This window comes from Halichondria panicea, chromosome 15, assembly GCF_963675165.1.
Source record: "Halichondria panicea chromosome 15, odHalPani1.1, whole genome shotgun sequence".
Taxonomy (NCBI): domain Eukaryota; kingdom Metazoa; phylum Porifera; class Demospongiae; order Suberitida; family Halichondriidae; genus Halichondria; species Halichondria panicea.
In genome coordinates, this window is record NC_087391.1 from 3914024 (window position 1) to 3934943 (window position 20920).

Below are 20920 nucleotides of genomic sequence, written 5' to 3' on the forward strand. Positions count from 1 at the left end.
CTGGAGTTGCTGCTATGCGTATCACTTTGTTTGATGTCAAACTTTGACTTTTGAACTTTGACCCGCGGATATAATAAGGAATGTGACTCGCGGATGTCGTACCTCCTCTGATATCACCCTACAGAGAAATTATGGTATTGTGATACCCCGGCACATCTCCACCATCCTCCACCATCCTCCCTACCCTCATATGCACTTCACATTCCCACACCCAGCAAGCCTGCAGTCTATGGCTGTCCCACGATGCAGTCATGCAGGTGACTATCACAGTCTAGTACACTACAACCTCACAGCAACAGGGCCACTACCACTAAGGTGATGAGTTGTGTTTGAAGCTAGCTGTGCACGTAGCTGGAGCGGTATATTGTGCAATTTCAAAGCTCTCAGAATTACCTTTCCAATGTGATTAGTCAAAGCTATATAGTGTTCAATATTTTGCAGCATACGACTTTCAGTTTTGATTTCTCTAGTTGCATGTGTCTTTCCCTAAACAAGATTAGCGTATGGGCAAGTCTAAAATTTCAGCCGATATGGTAGCTATCTTTGAGAGCATGTAATTTGTGATCAGTAGTCAAAAATAGCTCTCAGAACACCTTTCCAATTGTGCTTAATTATACTTTCGTGATCAGTCGAAATCCAGCAATTTTAACAATAGCCAAGTGTATATATAATTATAGCCTTGCACTTTTTTCTAAAATTTCTGCCGATTTGGTAGCTATAATTATTTGAGATGTGTTCAGATCACAATTAGATGAAAGCAGTTATTTTTTTCTATCTTCGTAATAGCTGGAGTTTACTTATAATAATTTATAGGTGGCTGCGATAGTTGGCAAACCAGTGTATCTTGAGTATCTCAAGAAAGTGGCACAGTCAGAGGGTTCAAAGTTGAGTTGTCCCCAACCGCGCTAGCTAATAAACATACTTGCAAGTATCTCTCTTCATGCAGTCAGGGGTCTTCAACAATTGACCTTGTTGAACTGCATGCAAGCATGTTCTCTACCTCTGTATACAGATGCTTCAGTCTCTCGTAAATTACGTATTCTGTATTCTATGTAAACCTAGGTGGAGTTTGGCTTGTCCGTCCCAGAGGGGTATATGGTCAATTTACGTTTGATCTTGGTCATCTGCACTGGAGTATCGTATGGGATCTATATTCTCCACAGTTATATTGCACCTTTCACTTTAATATCAGGTATTCATGATTATTTTTTCAGGAGTATCTACTCTTGATATTAGACAGCTTGCACGTACACACTACTCACACTCACGCCCACACACACACATCTACATCCACCCTTCCACACACAGACTTGCCCTCCAAGCACAAACATGACAAGAAATCAATCTCTATTTCTGGGACCAGACATCAACAGCTTGTCGCTAAAAGACCAGCCGCAGCCAATCACATGTCAGGATAGATTCACCAAGACAGACAGCATCTCTGACCTACCTACCCACCATCAGAAGTACCTACCAGCTGGCATTGAGGGAGAGTGGTGTCTACTCACATCCAAAGATCGCCCTTCTGCGTAAGTTGATTTACCGATTGGAGTCCCTCAAAGTGATGTCGTGAATATAATTATAACATTCCGGTCACTTACCATAAGATGTTGTAAACAGACGTGTGTATAAAAGGAGGCAGCTGACGTTTCTAAGTCAGCTTTGCGCAGTGGCAGTACCATAGCCAATGAGGTTTTACCGAGGCGTGGTTATTGCTAGTTGAAAACTTATCCCAATATCCCGCAATGACGACGTGAAATACCGTCGGCATTTGCAATTTTTGGAGACCACCACGGTGGTCGAATCACAAAACAAAATTTCTGATGTGCTGTGAACGATGTCTTATTTTTTCACAGCTTTACGTACTTATTTCAAGATTATAAACTTGGAAAGACCCTTAGAAAAGATTTTGCAATATGCTACACCCACTGTATGGCATATTCATCATACCTGAGGACTGGATCCTAGTTGTTCTTCATTATGCTCAAGTGAAGAATTCTATGAATTAATGTGTGTGCATACCAGATTGTGTCAATCTCTATGCAGGATTCAGAATACATGGTTGTGGGAAAACTACTGCTTTCATCGAAAAAAGCTTCGAATGATGGAGTTGTGAATTAGTATCGAATTATTTCATGGTACTTGTCTTAATTGATCTACTAAGCACCGTTTTTCGATATGCATTTACATTTACTTCGGATAGCTGTATAAGATTCTTGCTTATTGGGGACGGCACATGCAGATTTGTTTCAGACTAATGAAAGCCTTCTTATGGCCACCCAAGAAAAGATCGGTAACTGGATCTATACTGGAGGGAATTAACTTATAATTATGATACTGTGACTGTTACACAAATGGATCTTTTTAGTGTTCGACACTTACAAGGCTTATCTCGCTTAATAACAAACAAACACAATTATTCTAACTCTAATTGAATTGACTTTCAATGTGCAATTTTACCCTAAGCTTATATCTTGAATAAACGTTTGTACATATATAAACAAACTTTAACCGAGTGCCACAAGATTTATTACATTTTGAAGACACGGCCGTGGGCTGGACTCAGAGCTGTATGTTAGCTAGATTTAGTCTCCTCACCCTGTATAACAGTGCACTGTATGCACCCCATTATATTACAGTTGTGCTATTCTGGCTAGCATGCAGGGAAAGTTAAGGTGCTGTCATATACAGGGATGTACAAAATGATATGGTAACTTACAGTAGATCTACATCTATAATTATGAAAACCTATTAAACAGTTATATGAAGCCCTGCACTGCCTGCAGTTAAATAGGGGTGGGGCTGGTATGCAGCCACCTATAATAAAGGACTGTTGTTCAATCATGGTTGGTCAAAGAAGGCTCAAGCGACTGTCAATTGTCTTTGTTGTCCTCTCAGTATTGCTTTGGGCAGTAGACTATCTTGTAAACTCCAATGTGACCTGTGCCATATCACTGGACAGAGGCCTTGGAGCTCACTACTCTGACAAAGGGGTGGTACAAGATATCAGCAGTAAGATCAGCTACTTTAGAATAATTTATTTCTGATAATAATTGATTGCATGTTGTTTGTTTTACCATAATTATAGATGTTTCAACGTGGTTCTCTAAAGAAGTGACAAAGAACTTCGAGTCACTGACACAGTCAATGTGTCTGCCTGTAGAGGCTCTGTCTGGAAGCCGTGAGTCATACTCAATATCAGAAGATGAGCTGAAAAACAAGTATGACTACTTTGGAACTCTTGTTGCTCTCGGAAACCTCCGCATTACAAACTCACAGAAAAACCCGCTCAACAAAGCAATTGAACTTCTTAGTAACATCACAAAGATAGTGAGGACAGCTGGACCAGCTTTTTCTTCCCTCTCTGGAGATATTAACCAGGATGACATCGCTTTGGAAGCACTCAAGTGAGCTATAAGCAATTAGTATATTATGCATACAGGGGCTGGGGGTTGTATAGGACAGTGTTTGTTTTACATATGGAACTGTTTGTCAGCTTAAATGCTTGTTTACTATAGCCCCTGTGTACATTGTATACCTTGGCTCGGACGCTTAGCGTACACGAATTCCTGTTTCCATAGATGAAACTTCAAGTTGTCTCTTAGGTTGATCTGACATGCACTTTATTGTACAGATTACTGGTGGATGGAGGAGTGAATTTGCTATCAATAGCCAACCCCCAGGTCTCCTCTCTAGTAACCACACAATTGGTGCAGCCAATGGTGCATACCATGGAAGCCTCTGGAATCCACTGGTTGGGGCTCAACGCCAAGTGTCACCACATTGCTGTTGTGGGCGGCCAGAGGGTGGGATTTATAGCAATGTGTGCTGGTCACGGACAGTGTTTACAGTCTTCACAAACTCCGTTTGCTCCAGTAAAGTACACCTCTAAAGTAGCCACTTCCGTGGTGAACAACATAAAAGGGGTAAATAATATAGACTGCATGCATGGTTGCATTGAGAGAAATCCCCTATCATTTGTCACATTCCTAATTATACTCATGGTTCAAAAGCAATGAACAGAACCCTAGCATAACTATATGGAACTGTGTATTCATAGTATGGAGTTGAAGTGATGGTGGTGCTACTTTCCTGGGGAAGAGACAGTGGTACCTATGCAGGCGAAACAGTTCTACCTATCATCAGAAAATTGGCTCAGTTGGGAGTGAATGTGATTGTTGGATATGGACCCAACGCTGTCCAAGATCATGCCTACTTTGGAAGCACCCTTGTGATATTCTCTATGGGTAACCTATTGAGTTATGAGCCAGACACACCCTACTGCTGGAAAAAGGTTTGTAAGCTTATACCACCATATAGCATATTATTTTCAAGGCACTACATTTTCACAGATATTACTTAACTAAACATTTCACCGATTTTATTTCAAGGATATAGATATTCAAATGACCACACCCCCACAGTAGAGAAGTCTTTCAATACCGAAAGCAAACAATGATTCATAAATTTTCGAGGTTCAAAGTCGATCCGTGAAAACTGCGAATTCAAAATTTATTGCCTCAAAAATACCCTGCTGTACGATAATAGTATGGGCTATAAGTACTGCTAGAATAGGGCCAACTTTAAGGTATGCATTATTAGCATAGCTGGGCAGGGGGTTGCTCGTTTTTATACATTTAATTTGTGGAATGTACTGTTACAAGCCAAGTGCATAGATTAATAATTCTCTGCATTTCTGGCACAATCATGCATGCAGATCAACATTAATTTACAGCATCGTTACTGTATTTACATGCAGGAGTCTGGGAAGTGGGTGTTTGACGATGCAAAGGAACATTGCAAAATAATTCATCCTTTAGCACGAGAAAACCTCCTAGAGAGAGAGACACATACCAGGGTGTACAAACTGTACTTATCAAGGTATGAACCACCCAGTTTCTATACATGCAATCGATCTGTATGATGTGTTATTCCTATGTTAGAGTGTTATTTTAATAAAAAGATTCCTCCGCCATCATTTTTATACCCGTGTATGTATAATTACAGTATAGACTCTCGTTAATCTGGTCACCCTTGGGACAGTGCAGCTTGGCTGGAATAGTGAGGTGGACGCATTTCAGAAATAGCCGCGGCCAAAAAAACTACCCTACCTTAAATCTAATGACTAATTTTGCGGTTCTATCTCCAGGATAAGGAATCATTGCTCTCAAGTGTAATCCAATTTTATCTGCCAAACCATACCCAAAACATATTATCCAGCCGTAACCTAGTTTGGGGCAGCCAGTATACGGAATAGCGAGCTCGAGTGGCCGCATTTCAGGGCAAGTTTTGTGCAGTAAACATCTAGCTAGCAATCTGTGAAACCAAATGGCCGGTATATCGAGCTGGCCGTACTTCAGAGAGCTGGAAGCGAGACTCTACTGTATATATAAACATGTTATGGAGCGTTTTCGTGTATATAGTTAATAATATTACGTAACACTTTTTACACTTCCATGCAGATCACAGCCAGCAATGGCTGAATACATCACTCTACCAATGAGTTTGGACAGCAACCCAACAAGCAGTACCCACAATCTGAGAGCACCAATCACGCCTGACACAAATGAACACTGGACTACAGTGTGTGGTGCCTCTGATACAAACTGCCTATCATGCAAACCTTTCTAAATCACTTTCACTCAGCATTAATTTGTTCATCTGATACCCATAATTATTGAATAATTGATACACGACAATAATATTTATCGATTAGAATATTTCACAATCTTATATAATACGTACAGCATGGAATAAATATACATGTATTAGATACATGTTACATGTAGAACACATAACATAAGAGGCATGAGGAAGTGATGCGATACACAGCAGTACAGCTGCGATGATCGATGCTCTAACAAGTTGCTTAATTGAATCTATCGGGCTTGCCTCTCTTGGAGAGACCCAGTCGAAGTTTTGGCTTGCTCAGATTGAGTCTAGTAGTAGGGCAAAGCTCTGACACCACACCTGCACGGGGGAATGAAGTACAGTGTGAAATAATGGTTTGTTGACCAACATGCACACGTTTATATTTAATTACGCTAGTGTATAATAATACTGTGAATGTAATACAAAACCAAGAGGCACACACTAGGCAAACGAACAAGACATACCTGTGTTAACGTTGTGTCTGAAAGAGAAGCAATTTTGCCGTTTAGAATCCACCCTCATGCTTTTGTCGCCGTCATCGCTAAGATCAATCAGGCGCACAGTTTGGGTCGTCTGGGTCGTCTTGCTCTGCTGAGACTCCATTCTTTCTAGGGCAAACTCTATCACAGAAGTATTGTCCATATTCTCAATGTTGACACCATCCAAAGAGGTAGTTTTTTGCTCCAATTTATCATCCTGCTCATCTGGGTAGAGAGACGAGAACGAAGAATCCAGGGGTAGCACATTGGGAACGACTTGATATTCCAACACGGGGCTGAGACTTGTCTGCTGAGGGCTCGGTGTCATGTCATACGTTCGTACTGGAGAAGAATGGTCAGGTAGGTTGCCAATAATTACAATGGCTGCTGTTTCGTCTTTCTCCTCATCATCGCTGTCATCAGAGTCCAGGTCGTCCTGCTGGGCACATCGTGGTAGGTTGGGGATGAGGGCGTGTTCTCGGGCACACTCGATGGGGAGAGCTGCCTCTACCGTGTCCAGGCCATCATCAACCCACTCATTGGGCTCTTGAGGGTAGGGTACAGGCAAGGCAGGCTCAATCATCATTGGAAGAGTTGAGATGTCGTTCATGTGGATAGCTTCACATTGCGTCACTTCATTGTTTTTGTCAATAACATCCATTCGAACAATGGGTAGGCCTGGTTGAAATTCACTCAATGGTACTGAGAGAGGAATAACACTATCTTCTACAGGCTCAGTTATCTCCATTTTTTGCCTTTTAGCTAAAGGCTCTTCACACTGTTCAACTTGATCTGATTTCTTACGGCTTTCATCTGTGTTTGGACCACAATCTGCCGTTTCATTCATAGGGGGTGATGATTCAACACATTGTTCTTGGTCAATACTTCCTGAATTGCTATTGTTCTGGGCAATATCTTCATTGTACTGTAGAGAAGGTATATGTATCTCAAGTTCACTGTCTGAATCCTCTAGCAGTTGTTCTTTTTCAGCCACAAAGTCGACAAACGGATTCTGAAAACAGCTCTGTGATACGGTTGGCAGATTAAGTTGCGAGGTGCAGCCGAACAACGGCTTTGATTTATGTTCGGTTACTGGAGTTGCAAGCATCTCAACTGGTTCAGGGTTGCTAGGAAGGTCGTTTGTCTCCTGCTTAGAGAGAGACACGATGCTAGTAGCCAAAGCATTGATAATTTCCTCTCCAAATCCAGTACCATCATCAGGTGGTTTTAGCGTGTTCTGTACGTCGATGTCGGGTATATTCGAGCACGAGGGAGAGTCTGGTATTACACACACTTCAGAGCAGCCTCCACTCTGTGCTGCATCAAGTTCAGGAGTCACCATCAATGGGTTAGGTACAGCCTCATCGGTAGATACTGTCACTGGTGGCACAGGAGGTAAGCAGAGTTGTTGCACTTTATAAGGTTCATCCGGTAAGACGGTAATTTCTGGAGGATGAGAGAGTAAGCTCATTGGAGGGTAGCTGTTTCCAGGAACATTGCCCTGTGCTAGACACCTTGCAAACATGGAGTCACTCAGTATGATCAAGGGTCGATCAGTCAGCAGTAGAGAAGATGGAATGCTGCGGCTTTGTGCAATAACAGAAGTCCAAGGGCTGACAGTTGTAACTGATGGTGTAGATCTTGTAGCACACTTTGTATCTTCACAGGAAGGTTCCGCTGATTGCTTGTTCTCTACAAGGATGTAAAGGAGGTAGCTAAATAAGCAACACAACATGAATATCTACAATGCTAGGTCTACATTGCATCACTGAGCTTTATATTTACTAATACGGTATATATCCCAGCCGTATCTATCGTCCATTGCTGCCAAGTATGTACGAGGCGATAGCTTGGCTCGGACAACTGGTGAATTAGGCTAACACCCATATTAAATGTACGGCAATGTAATTAATAAACCATGTAGTTAAATACATTCGAGACAGTACAAGAGATAGTAATGTTAAAATAATTAGTACAGTAAACACATGTGTACAAAACTGCTTGCTTCAGGTGTGTAATTCTATTTCATATTTTTCACATGCACAACGTCTAAAACTCACCCATTTTTCTCAACCTCAACCTCACACTGCAGGCAGGTACTTGGTTTTATAGTATTCTCCACTAGTACTAGCATATACTGCGTACTGATAATGACAGAGAGAAAATCTCTATGAGAAAACTCCAGCTGCATGCTATTAGTACTCATTTTCACTTTTCGTAGTAACGACCCGTTTAGGAGCACCCACGTGGCAGCAAACCTCTCTGAGGAACTAACTGATGATCAACATGCCACCTAAAGTAAGCTACTTGCATGTACTTGTACTAAATTGCATTGTACACATAGTCCATTGAAGGTAAATCAGGCATTGCTGTAATGAATTGCACAAAAATCTGTCTCTACAATACATGCAAGCTTTTTTTTTTAATTGCTGCAAGCTATCTATACTGATCTGATAATCCCACTAGAAAAAATCTGGATCTGCAAAGAGCAAAGAAAAAAAGCTCAAATGGAAGCAAGTAAATGATTGCACACCTAACGTTGCATTGCACTCACCCTATGCTTTAATCAGGAGCAAGCCGAGGTAGCTGCGTCCCTCTCTAGAGTGAAGGTGGCCTATGATGTGAGTCGATCAGTGTTGTTCACTGTGTACGTGTGTGGGTGTATTATACTGTACTGTTCGTTATGTGTGTGGGTGTATTATACTGTACTGTTCGTTTCTTAGGAGGTGAACGAGTATATGGAGAGTCTACCTGCTTTCCAGAAATACTCTAGAAATGAGTAAGCATTTAATGTTATGGTTTCTACAAGTTGATTCTGATCTGTTTTAGAATTTAGTACACATAACGTTAATTGTTGTCAACTGTAATTTTTGATACGTCTATGTGCTAATGATTTCACACCACGTAGACTTGATGTGGCCGTCTCTCTTTACCGAATGGCAGACCTGACAAAGGACGACGTCAAGTGGGCCTTTGACCTGATGAAGGAGTGTGTGGAGGAGCTGTATGTTCTCATCACTCCTTTGTTGAGCACTGATTTACCCTTGTTCCTTATGTGCAGGTACGTCAGTGGTGGGTGGGGCTGGAACGACAGGAAGAAGTGGGACGAGTTAACACACGACTCTGCATGGTGAGTGAATCAATTATTACTGAGATTCAACCATATAAACTAACAACTCAAATGGTGGATATTTAACCACTGCTATAATGTGTCTACTTAATATATGCTTTTTATCTGTTTTACCTGCTCACAATGTGCCCAGAAAGCAGGTACAGAACTTATATAATACCCCTCTTCTCCCCCGGTATAGCTCAGCTAAAGCACAATAACTTGTACAGTAGCTCAACTAGGGCTCATTAATGTACAAGTGCTGAGCTTTTATTATAATCCTTTCCCGTTCAGCCGGCCGCACACAGTCTGGAACAGTTCCATCACTTTAGTTTGCTAGTTTGCATCTGAGCCCAACCCACCAAATTAGCTTGATGTTATCTCCGCCCCCAATGAAGTGGCTTGTAGAGATGGGCGTGGGTCAATGGCTGTGCACAAACTAACCATCGATTTTATGCCTTGCTGCTGCCTCGATGGAAGTATGTGTGGCCTTTAAAAGCTGCACTCTGGTCAACTAAGCTGCTTAGCAAGCATGTAGCTATTGTAGAGCTTGTGTCCACTTGTGAAGTGCCTGTGTACACAAATGGCTTGCTGCTTCCTCTTCGAAAATATTCTATGGCTACCAAGATGGTCCAGAGGTTCTACCAATGGATACTACTCAGTCCTACATGCTGTATAGCTTGTTTTAAACCTTTTTTTTTTTTTTTAAGTGTCCTAATTGAACAGCTCAGCAGAACATCAAAGGATAATCGCATTCATGATACTATCCAATCTGCCACAGAATCCAATATCATGCAACATTCACAAGTTGATAGCACGCTCCCTCCCAGATTGTTGTTGTAAAATTTACAACATTTTGAACGGTAAAGGGATACAGCTACTTACTATTACTACCATGTCCATGTTAAAAAAAGATCTTGTAGTGATTCAGAGTAATGGCCTGTGTACATAATTATGCTCTGGTCATATGTAGCCTAGACTATAATATCATTGCCGGTTATAGTGAGAACGTAATTATTAGTGATTGATCGTTATGATGACTAAAAAAATGCTGAAAATTAACTAGCTAGAGCTACTAATCCTGCACTGTCATATTAATTTCATAGTCTACACATTCTATAGAGTTGCTACAGTACGACTCTGAAAGTCTTCCTGGTCTTATCAGTATCCTGGGAGAGTGCATCATTAAGTCATGCCGCCCCGGGTCCTCATCATAGATGATAATTGTGATGTACCTCCACCCGCTACAGCTCTCCCCAAAATTCAACTCTTTGTTCCAGACGGGAAATTTTGTCCCTGATATCACTTTAGTGCACTGTCTGTATCGAGTGTTCAATCTATTTACAGCCTCCACACAAGCGTACGGGTCTGGCTCGTTCCACCAGCCGTCACTGTCTGGGAGGTGTTTGGCCTGAACAATCTTCACCTTTAGTATTCCCTTGTAACTTTCTTCACGCTTTTGACGAACCTACAATGTACATAAATGATTATTGCAGTTAGTGGGTAGTAATCATCGTTTGGTTTGTTTGCAACACATTTATTTTATAGAAATTACAATTTCCTAAGCCTTAACACATATCATTGGATAATTATAGTGCATGCTTTGTTGTTATACCTTGTGTGAAGTAACTAACCTCTTGATGATCCACAATGTCTATGATATCAATTGTGGACAAGTCTTCGTTCATGGCTCTACTACTCCTGTCGTTGGATTCTCTTTGCTCTCGGCTCTCCTCACTTGTTGCAATAATGTTTAGTTGATTCTGTAGCTCTCTGTTACGAGCAATGGCTGAATTAGCTAATGGGGCAGCTAGTAGTAGCCACAAAGTCATTGTTAAAAGCATCTTATACTGAATATATGTAGTCTTACACTTACATTTACCTTTTTAGCACATGCCATTTATATACCCAATAACAACTGTTGTTAAGGCTTCAGTGATAAACAACTTGCTACTGTGTACGTGTATGTGCATTTGAATCTAAACACCAGCTGTATACAAGCAAATACGTATGGTTTGTACGGCTCAACTTAATTCTATTCAGGCTTGCATATTATGGTCGTAGTGGTTGGTAATGCCATTCATAGCTAATGCACATTGCATGTACATGTAACCCAACACTAACTAGCACGTGGTGCTGTTGAAATGTGTGGGCTTCTTAGAATCTTGTGTACATGTAAATAGACACTGGTGCAATAAAATATTGCCTCCATTGTAACTGAGCCTGACACTCTGAGGATTGTTTTTTGCATAGCAGAAAATGTAGCCCTTCAGTATACTGGTAATAATTATAACTGTATATAATGCAGCATTAATTTGCATGTAGGTAATGTCATCAATTCAGTAGACGCACAGTACTGTTTAGCAGACTTACGTTTACCGTTTATACTTGATCAGAGGTCGCTCTTGTATAAAGGCTGCATATTCAAATAGTAGCCTTTGAGGCTATGTCTCTACACGTGGCAGCTATATTGATACTGGAGCTAGCTAGGTACCAACTTGTTAGTGCTTTTTACACTTTTTATTTTTGTAGCAGAGATCAAGTTTGGTGCAGGTGAAAAGAACTTTTGATGACAAACTAAAGGTTGTTATGCCTTGGTGCGCGTGCGCAAGCGAGATATACGGTAGCAGGGTGTCATACAGGATTTTGAAGTAGAGGGGGGAAATAAGAAAAGTAACCAGAAAATTTTGCTAAAAAAAGGTCAACTGTTATTTCATAGTATGTAAAATTGCCAGCTATGGACCCTCAGTCAGCAAAAAAGGGGGGGAAATTGGAGATAGGGGGGGGATATCCCCCCTTTTCCCCCCCCCTGTATGACACCCTGGGTAGTGTGTCTGTGTAGACTGCTACATATACAGCTGCTCAATCAATGAAATAAAAGTATAGGCTTCTAGTCATGTTTTCTTTTAATTCGTGGACTTTGCAAAATAATGCTTCGTTCTCGAGTTATTCCTACTTGGAATGCCAATGCAGCCTTTTCAGAAGAGTGCGTAGCAAAACTTGTTCACCGAGTGTTGCTACTCTACTTAGTAGTTAGCTCTGCACTAGAATGCTAGCTGAAGAGAGCTGCAAGGCTCTGCTGATGCAGCCATTAATTTTAGATTTGAATCGATCGTTTTTAACCATCATGGTCGATCATTACCCACTCTTCTGGATTCTGCCTGCCTGCAGCAAAATTAATGCAAAAATATTCTTCATGATAATTATAATGTGTGTATAAAAGCTATTAGTAGTTTTATGTTATGTAGCTTTGGCACCTCCACCGAGGCATCAGCACCCGCGGTGCTTCCATAATTGAATTAGCTGGGGTGTTGGTATATATACAGTAGAACCTCGATATCCAAACACCTTGGTTCCAGAGGCAGTCCGGATAATCGCCATTTTTTTGCCATGTCGGATAATCGAGGTTCTACTGTAGGCCTAAAAAACGCCTGTCTCGAACAGTGGCCTCTCTCGAATTGTAGCTTCCTCTGCAAGCAAAATGAAACATTTGAAACATTATTTCATATATACAGTACTTGAACAATCAAATTTGCCCATTTTAAAAACTTTGCCAGCGAGCAGAATGACTCATTATCCTTTATTATCTCTAGACAAGAACCACAAAATTAGTCATTAGATTCGAGGTAAGGTCGTTTTTAAGACGCGGCTATTTTCTGAAATACAGCCACCTCGCTATTCCGGCCAAGCTGCACTATCCCAAGCGTGGCCGAATTAACAAGAGTCTATAATTTGAAGTTCGGTAGGCTTTTATGAGCAATGGGTCTATACACTTGCTGCTAAGTAATGTAGCTTGTTATAATTATAGCACTAAGTCATATACCCCCCGAGTATGAAACCTCAATTAATTATGCCTCGAGGCGTAGCCGTACGAGGGATACGGTAAAGCTGACTGTGTGTGTGTGTGTGTGTGTGTGTGTGTGTGTGTGTGTGTGTGTGTGTGTGTGTGTCTGTTCCAGCTGTATAACTGCTTAACGGTTGCAATGCGACGAAAACTAACAGCATCTATAGGCTTCTAGCCACGATTTTGATTCGTGGGTTTGCAAACTAAAGCTTCTTTCCTGAGTTATGGTTAGTTTGACTCACATGCATAGTGAAGGCTGTTGCAGTCTCTTAAAAATATTTCATAGCATCATCTGTTTGCATCATCTGTTCGCACAAACTTTCTATTCAGCTTATGAGTTAGCCTTGCACTAAAGCGCTAGCTGTTTGTTAGCTACAAGAGTCAGAAAAAACTACAAAGCAGCATGCACGTACACTGCTAACCTTCTATGGTTAATTACATGTATTGCGCAAGCACATGCGTAGAATTTCTAATTGTAGCCCACCTACCTTAGACATACATGGTCATGTCAAACCACACAGTTTACATTACTACAAGTGTTTGTGACGTAGTGAGACAACACTGAATTTATATGGTGTGTATAGTAGTTGCTCACTCCCCTTCATGTACTCCTGATATAACCCACATTATTATTGAAATGAAAGCTTTCGTTAATGTAAAATAACTATTATAAGCAACGTTTTTTGAAAGCTATTATCGCTTACCAGCACTGCTATATAGTTGGTGCGTTCCAAAAGCCTTTGGCTCAAAAAATCAAAGGTCAAAACATTCATACCCTCGCTTACAACTTGCACCTCGAGTGGTACATTTTAGAACTCAATACTATGGCTACAGTTTCCACTGCTTACAGTTATAAAACACTACTAGTGGGTACAGTTAAGAACCAGAGGAGGGAGGACACAATTAACCATAGGCACTATGTGGTGGGCGTGGAGTTATTAAGAAAGAAAAAATGAAACGTTAAAAGCACTGAATCAACTGGACATTCTTGCATCTAATGGCAATGAAGAAAAGCAATATTTGGCAGTGGGAGTAACCATCAGAATTTATCTCTGAGGACGAGGGCAAAGCCCCGAGGCCAAGGATGGTTTACGTTTGCCATAAATTCGAATGTTGTGGACAATAAGTGTTATATACCCACTTGAATGAAAAGTTGCTTGCTACCTAAGCTACCTCACCTTGGATACAACTAGCAAACAGTCTCAAAAACTATTGAAAACGAACAAAAAGCTTGAGCGTATAGCTTGTAGCCAGTCCTAAGCTTCTAGCTCCACGCACTAACTTGTCAATGTCCAAGCAGTGAGTCACACCCTTCCTCCAGCCTTCCTGGGTGTTTTGCGAGCCCCACCCATCTGTCCTGCCCTTGTCAACAAGTCAAGGCAAGGGAGTTTATGAAGAATGCAGGAGTTTATGGTAGTTAAACCCCACCCAGTTGCTATGATACAGACCCCAAGTGGGGTATATTATACTGTTATGTCTTCATCATTTAGTGTAGTTGGACAAATCGCATGTTATAGGGTTGTTATGTATTACCCCTAGGCCAAGCTTTGTATAAGTAGGCAAAATGTCTCAGTATATATAGCTAGCAGTTCAATGACCGTTTCTGTCTCTTTGTCACAACAGAGAAACTCTCTTTGGCAGGAAGTCAAAAGCAAGCTGAACTGTTTGAGATATACTGTTCATATCATTAATTTCAAAACATTTATATGTTTGCTGCATGTTAATACGTAAGTATAGTTTTGTATAATTATATAGGTGTATATATTAACTATACTTCGTAATGGTCACAATTATTGTGCCTTTGAATAGTTAATTGTCTTGACCGTTAGAGAATTCAGTATGGGTGTAATTCTTCTTCTAATGGTTGAAGAGGTCTTATACCACCAGACGAAGAAGGTCGACGTGGAGGAGGAGGAGGATTGTACATGTACCGCTCACATCTATTCCCTACATAGAATTTTGGGCAGCTACAAGAAAAGCCACAAAATTGATCTCGACAGGTTCCTCTTACACAGGGATTCGAGCTGCAGTGATTTACATTTGCATCTTCAAGTCTGTAGTTGTAATCAACACATGGTGCGAACAACCTAGTGTTGGTAGTGCAACTAGGAGACACCCAAACTGTTTCTGTGCCAGTCATATTGTCATCTCCACCATTGTCACTGTCGTATACTGTGATAGTGAAGTAGCGCCATCCTACACTGCTGTGTCCAAAATCTAGTTCCTGGTTCCAATATGGATTGCAAGTGCCTCTTTTAACTACAGTGCGCTTTTCTTGGCGATTGTTCGACTTATCGACAGCCACAACGACAGCGTAGGGGTCTGGCTCATCCCACCATCCGTCAGTGTCTGGTAGACCCCTCGCTCGTATCATCTTCACCTTCAATGTACCTTTATAGCCAGGACTTCTTCTTAGGATAACATGATTCTGTTCTCCTGGAATGTTGAAATCGCCTTTGTCTAGTTGACTATTCAGTGCTTCGTTGCGACTGAGGGCCGGGGTAGCTTCTTCACCGATCACTAATACCGGGGTTGCTATCACTAGCCACAGAGCAATAACAAGGGAGTACATCGCTGTAGTTAGTGTGTAGATCAAGCTGCAGTAGTGTGTAGATCAAGCTGCAGTAGTGTGTAGATCAAGCTGCTGGCTATAAAATGAGATGATTGTCCTTATATATAAACTTTCTGTCTTGAAAGCTAATAGGATCAAGTATTTTGTAGCATGTGTTCACTCAACCACCACCTGGTAGACCACCATCATGGATTCACAACAACCTCAGAACCATGCAGTTTAACAATCAAGTACAGGTATAGTGGTGGCGTCTGAAATCTGTATCCATTACTTTCAACCCTCTTTAAAGACACTTCACACGATTTATACGCCTGCTGTGGTCTGCAATGTAGGCAGCAACAGTTGAAATGATTGAGGCTGTTTTGTATGGGATCTTTCTAACTTTCAGTTTTATAATCATGAACGCTCACTGTGTCCTATAGCTAGAACTGTATAACATGGCCTGCTGTATATGACCATGTTAGGTATTGTATGATCGAGGTAGCCGTATTACATGTACCTTTTTCGATCATAATGACAAAACGAAAACACGTGTTTTCCAATCAAGGCAGTAAATTGCTACTATATATAGTAGCAGGGTGTCATACAGGGGGGGGAGGGGAGATATCCCCCCTAGCTCCAATCCCCCCCCCCCCCTTTCAATTATGACTGTGTGTTTAGCTGGGTATTGAAATAACAGTTGACCTTTTTTTAGCAACATTTTCTGGTTACTTTTCTCATTTCCCCCCTCTACTTCAAAATCCTGTATGACACCCTGAGTAGTGTGCTACATTATAGTATATAAGCTGCTGCTGGTCATGAATGTCCGTATATATAAACGTTCTACTTTAGTTTTGAACTTTGAATATACCGTATTCTAGGTTTCGAATGTAATTAATTGTGAATAATACGTACTGTACATGCAAGCCTGGTTGCGTTTTCTAATTGTATGCTCCTTGCAATTAACTTATGTAAAAACCAATCGAAACCCATGTATGCGGTATATTGAGCTATTTTGTGTTTGTTTACATCTAATCACCAATTGGTACGTAAGACCACCATAAATTGATACGTAAGACCACCATAAAATAGAGCTACAACCATTTAATTATTAGTGCAGTTGTACATGTGGCGTCTGAGCGTCTTGTTGTCTAACTCTGTCATACTACGTTGTAAAACGCCCACATCTCAAGTGGTTGTAACTGCACTCAAAACAGTGTGGTTAATTACATGTATTGTGCAAGCACATGCGTAGAATTTCTAATTGTAGCCCGCCTACCTTAGACATACAGTTTGTGACGTAGTGAGACAACACCGAATTTATATGGTGTGTATAGTAGTTACTCACTCCCCTTCATGTACTCCTGATATAACGCATTATTGAAATGAAAGCTTCGTTAATGTAATATAAGCAACGTTTTTTTGAAAGCTATTAACGCTTGCCAGCACTGCTATATAGTTGGTGCGTTCCAAAAGCCTTTGGCTCAAAAAGTCAAAGGTCAAAACATTCATACCCTCGCTTACAACTTGTACCTCGAAGGTATATTTAGAACTCAATACTATGGCTACAGTTTCCACTGCTTGTTCTAAAACACTACTAGTGGGTACAGTTAAGAACCAGAGGGAGGGAGGACACAATTAACCTTAGGCACTATGTGGTGGGCATGTCCAATAACGGAGTTATAAAGAAACAAAAGATGAAACGTTCAAAATTGTGTCTTCCCCTCTGGTTAACAACTACGACTATAATTTTACTCTATAATGCACGTGATCAAACGCTAGTGACTTTTTGACCCTGTCGAACCAACTCTGGTGGCTTATTCCTCATACATGCTATACCACTCCTGCTATTTGTAAGACATGCTATAAGGCTAATACAGCCACACTTCAAGCCAAGGGTCAAAGGTTTAGTACTTCAGTGCTTTTGACTAGTTGTGCCTCGAGGAATAGTCTCATGAAGGATACGGTAAAGCTGACTGTGTTGTTCCAGCTGTAAATGCTCAACGGTTGCAATGCGACAAAACTAGCAGCTTCTACAGGCTTCTAGCCACGTTCTTTTGGATTTTGATTCGTGGATTAGCAAACTAAAGCTTCTTTCTTGAGTTATGGCTAGTTTTACTGACAGTGAAAAGGCTGTTGCAGTCTCTTCACAACATTTTTATGGCATCATCTGTTCTCACAACTTTCTATTCAACTCATGAGTTACCCTTGCTCTAAAGCACTAGCTATTTGTTAGCTACAGAGTCAGAAAAGAGCTGAAAAGCTGCATGCCTACACTGTACTGCCAGAAGCAGCCCTTGTAAACTCTGACCTCATTGCAGATCCACCCCCTTTTTATGCAAAACTTATTAACATTGTAGATCTACAAGCTTCTATACTTGAAGATCCATTCATCAAGCCATCAGATAGACTTCTGTTTCCATTCAGCTCCTCTTTTATAATGACTATGTGTTTATTGTCAACAATTGCATAATAACATTATACAAAGCAAACTACTGTATAAGCTCTAATTTAAGGCGCCACATTAAAATAATTACGCTGGTAAAAATGGCCATATTAGGAGGTTGGAAAAGCCGTTTTTTACCTGCAATTAGAAGGCGGCCCTCTAAAAAAACGCCATCCAGCCTCAAAACTAATTTTCCACCTCTGAATACAGCTACCTTTACCAGCGTAATTATTTTAATGTGGCGCCTTAAATAGAGCTTATACAGTACTTACCTCTTCTATAACACTCTAATACTTTTTGAGTTAAAGTAAAACATGGCGAGAGACATTAGCACATGCAGCGCAGCTTAATTGCACAACTCTTTCTATTCAGGAGTACATATAATTCTAGTGATACCGTTATGTCTCATTTGTTGTAGCTGGACAAATCGTATGTTAGGGGGTGTTGTTATTTATTACCCCTAGGCCAAGCTTTTGTATAAAGGAAAGTAGGCGACCGTTTCTATCTTTGGCACAACAGAAAATTGGCAGGAAGTCAAAAGCAAGCTAAACTGTTTGAGCATACTGTTCACATCATAATTTCAGGACATTGTGTGTTTGCTGCATGTTAATATGTAAGTATAGTAGTATATGCTAAAGGAATACTAACTGGTCACAATTATTGTGCCTTTGTCTTGACCGCTAGAGAATTCAGTCCAAACACTTAATGTGTTAAGGAATAGGTCGTGTACCGCCAGAGGAAGGAGGTCGAGGAGGTCGAGGTGGATTGTACCGATCGCATCTCTTTCCAGAGTAGTTTCTTGGGCAGCTACAATAGTAGTCACAAAACCTGTCTTGACAAGTTCCTCTTACACAGGGATTTGGGTTGCAGTTATTTACATCTTCAAGTCTGTAGCTGTAGTCAACACATCGTGTGAGACTGTAGCAAAACCTCCTCGTGTGAGTAGAACAACTAGGGTATACCCAAATAGTCTGTGTGCCAACCATCTTATCATCTCCACCGTTGTCACTATCATATATTGTGATAGTGAAGTAGCGCCATCCCTCATTTCTATTTCCAAAGTCTAGTTCCTGGTTCCACTGTGGATTGGTAGTGCCACTTTTAACTCCAGTGCGCTTTTCGCGGCGATAGTTTGTCTTATCCACAGCCACAACAACGGCATAGGGGTCCGGATCATTCCACCACCCGTCAGTATCTGGTAGATTCCATGCTTGTATCATCCTCACCTTCAGTGTACCTTTATAACCAGGGCTTGCCTCAGGGCAGTTATAAATTCTGTTTATCTGCTTAATATCACTGCTGCTGAGACTTGAACTAGGTGCTATTGAATTTGATGATTCTTTAGGAGTAATTGTTTTACGTCCATTTTTACTAAAGGCAGTATCAGTATAGTGCATGATTGATCGGTAATCATAGGGTTCTCCCTGATAGTCGACGTTCTGGCGTTTTTTGAAGTTGTGACTTTTTCCACTTTGTACGTTTTCCAAGTGTATATTCACATGACGATCTCTGTCAGGCCTGCTCTGTTCGTGCCATAGTCCAATAGCATGTCCAATCTCATGTATAATGACGTGCTCTGAGTTGCACCTTCCTGGCAAAGTTATAGTTTGTATTCCGCCTTTCCTACCAATAGAATCAGAGGAACAACCGCTACCTTGAGCCGTGAATTGAATGCGGTTAGCAACACCTGTTCTTCTGAACAGTAAACATGTTTCTCTTTCATAAACAGTGATTGCACTTATAATCTTGCTTCTAAGAGATGAACTGACACTCCAATGAAAGTTATAGTTGATTATCCCACCAGGCCATCTCTTCTCATTAATAGCTCCACGTTTTTCTCGCACCTTATACATATAAACAGCAATGTCAATGTACTTGGTAAAACATATATAAGTTCACTTTACCTAATCCTAACACTAACTTCCATTAATAGGCTTGTAAATTTTGACATTAAGATGTACTTTTGTGCAAATAAATTTATTCCAGACTACCAATGGCTCACATTTTCTGTTGGTGGATGATATGCTTCCATAAACTGTTCTCGTGGAATGTTGAGATCACCTTCAAAATATTCTGGATTTTCCAAGAGTTCACCCGTGTTGGATAGTGGGTCCATCTCTCCACTCCCACTGCCAAATATCGCTTCGTTATCACTTTCTCCATTGCCGTTAGATGCAAGAATGTCCAGTTGACTATTCAGTGCTTCGTTGCGACTGAGTGCCGAGGTAGCTTCTTCATCGATTGATAAGACCGGGGTGGCTATCACTAGGGCGGCTGCTACTAGCCACAAAACGATAGCACGTGTCTTCAAGTCAAGAGAGTACATCGCTCTAGTGATGTATAGATGAAGCTGCTGGCTATGATTATGAGATGAATGTCCTTATTTATATACTTGTGAAACCTTAGGTTTGAGCCTTGTGTTGGGAAACAGGTTGTGGCACATGTGTTGTTGCATGCATGCACCCAGCCACCAATTGGTAAGAGGTATAACCCTAATTAATTACAAAAGCCTCAGAACACTTTCACTAGTGCAGTGGTGGCGTCTGAAATCTGTAGTCCATTAGTTCAACCCTTCAAAGGCTCTGCACAGACCTACGCCTGCAATAATCTGGCAATGTAGAGCAGCTGCTGTTTAAAAAAGTGTGGCTACTTTGTAATGGGATCATAGATTTGCAGATTGATCATGCATGAGCTTTCACAGTTCTACAGTTAGATAACATGGTGTTCTGTATTTTTCTCTTGAGTATTATCTGTACGTGAACCATGTATTGTGTGAAACAAGCATTATAATTTTATTTACTAATGATGATGATTAAAATACTACTTTCTAAATGTTTTT

At 40.9% G+C, this 20920-nt stretch overlaps 4 protein-coding genes, 1 long non-coding RNA gene and 1 other non-coding gene across 8 annotated transcripts in view; 3 read left to right on the forward strand and 3 right to left on the reverse strand.

Moving 5' to 3' along the window:
• On the forward strand, positions 1-5718 carry LOC135348681 (uncharacterized). Of its 2 annotated transcripts, none has more exons than XM_064546967.1 (9): positions 1-315; positions 1063-1192; positions 1309-1529; positions 1857-3012; positions 3089-3407; positions 3635-3926; positions 4061-4294; positions 4760-4881; positions 5463-5718. In XM_064546967.1, the coding sequence occupies exons 4-9, from the start codon at positions 2808-2810 to the stop codon at positions 5629-5631; spliced, it is 1341 nt and encodes a 446-aa protein (XP_064403037.1). In that variant the 5' UTR covers positions 1-315; positions 1063-1192; positions 1309-1529; positions 1857-2807; the 3' UTR covers positions 5632-5718. The 2 variants fall into 2 exon arrangements, with proteins under 2 accessions (XP_064403037.1, XP_064403038.1); XM_064546968.1 differs by having other exon boundaries at positions 2899-3012.
• Positions 1659-1799, forward strand: LOC135349457 (U4 spliceosomal RNA). The gene has a single exon (XR_010398921.1). It is a non-coding gene; the product is annotated as a U4 spliceosomal RNA (small nuclear RNA).
• Positions 5683-8932, reverse strand: LOC135348674 (uncharacterized). The gene is made up of 3 exons (XM_064546957.1): positions 8192-8932; positions 6117-7823; positions 5683-5970 (listed from the first exon to the last, which is right to left on the reverse strand). Exons 1-3 carry the CDS (start codon positions 8193-8195, stop codon positions 5870-5872), a joined length of 1812 nt encoding a protein of 603 aa, XP_064403027.1. The 5' UTR covers positions 8196-8932; the 3' UTR covers positions 5683-5869.
• The window catches only part of LOC135348686 (N-alpha-acetyltransferase 40-like), a 26976-nt gene continuing 14410 nt past the window's right edge, over positions 8355-20920 (forward strand). The window contains exons 1-6 of the mRNA XM_064546973.1: positions 8355-8429; positions 8598-8648; positions 8702-8752; positions 8855-8910; positions 9040-9135; positions 9193-9261. Coding sequence (XP_064403043.1) covers positions 8409-8429; positions 8598-8648; positions 8702-8752; positions 8855-8910; positions 9040-9135; positions 9193-9261 — 344 coding nt within the window. The 5' untranslated portion in view covers positions 8355-8408. The remainder of the gene's footprint in view (positions 8430-8597; positions 8649-8701; positions 8753-8854; positions 8911-9039; positions 9136-9192; positions 9262-20920) is intronic.
• LOC135348689 (uncharacterized) lies at positions 10221-14043 on the reverse strand. 2 transcript variants are annotated; one of them, XR_010398802.1, is made up of 3 exons: positions 13327-13987; positions 10875-12710; positions 10221-10708 (listed from the first exon to the last, which is right to left on the reverse strand). It is a non-coding gene; the product is annotated as an uncharacterized LOC135348689 (long non-coding RNA). The 2 variants fall into 2 exon arrangements; XR_010398801.1 differs by having other exon boundaries at positions 10875-14043.
• Positions 18616-20460, reverse strand: LOC135348679 (zinc metalloproteinase nas-8-like). The gene is made up of 2 exons (XM_064546964.1): positions 20084-20460; positions 18616-19925 (listed from the first exon to the last, which is right to left on the reverse strand). Exons 1-2 carry the CDS (start codon positions 20405-20407, stop codon positions 18792-18794), a joined length of 1458 nt encoding a protein of 485 aa, XP_064403034.1. The 5' UTR covers positions 20408-20460; the 3' UTR covers positions 18616-18791.

Bases quoted from the DNA above. Each gene is read 5' to 3' on its own strand.
- LOC135348679 (XM_064546964.1), bottom strand. From the start codon at position 20,407: ATGTACTCTCTTGACTTGAAGACACGTGCTATCGTTTTGTGGCTAGTA. The intron at 19,926-20,083 runs GTGAGCCATTGG...TATATGTATAAG, and splicing joins ATCATCCACCAACAGAAAAT to GTGCGAGAAAAACGTGGAGC.
- LOC135348674 (XM_064546957.1), bottom strand. The intron at 5,971-6,116 runs GTATGTCTTGTT...TCCCCCGTGCAG, and splicing joins CAGACACAACGTTAACACAG to GTGTGGTGTCAGAGCTTTGC.
- LOC135348681 (XM_064546967.1), top strand. From the start codon at position 2,808: ATGCAGCCACCTATAATAAAGGACTGTTGTTCAATCATGGTTGGTCAA. The intron at 3,927-4,060 runs GTAAATAATATA...GTGTATTCATAG, and splicing joins TGGTGAACAACATAAAAGGG to TATGGAGTTGAAGTGATGGT. The intron at 4,295-4,759 runs GTTTGTAAGCTT...ATTTACATGCAG, and splicing joins CACCCTACTGCTGGAAAAAG to GAGTCTGGGAAGTGGGTGTT.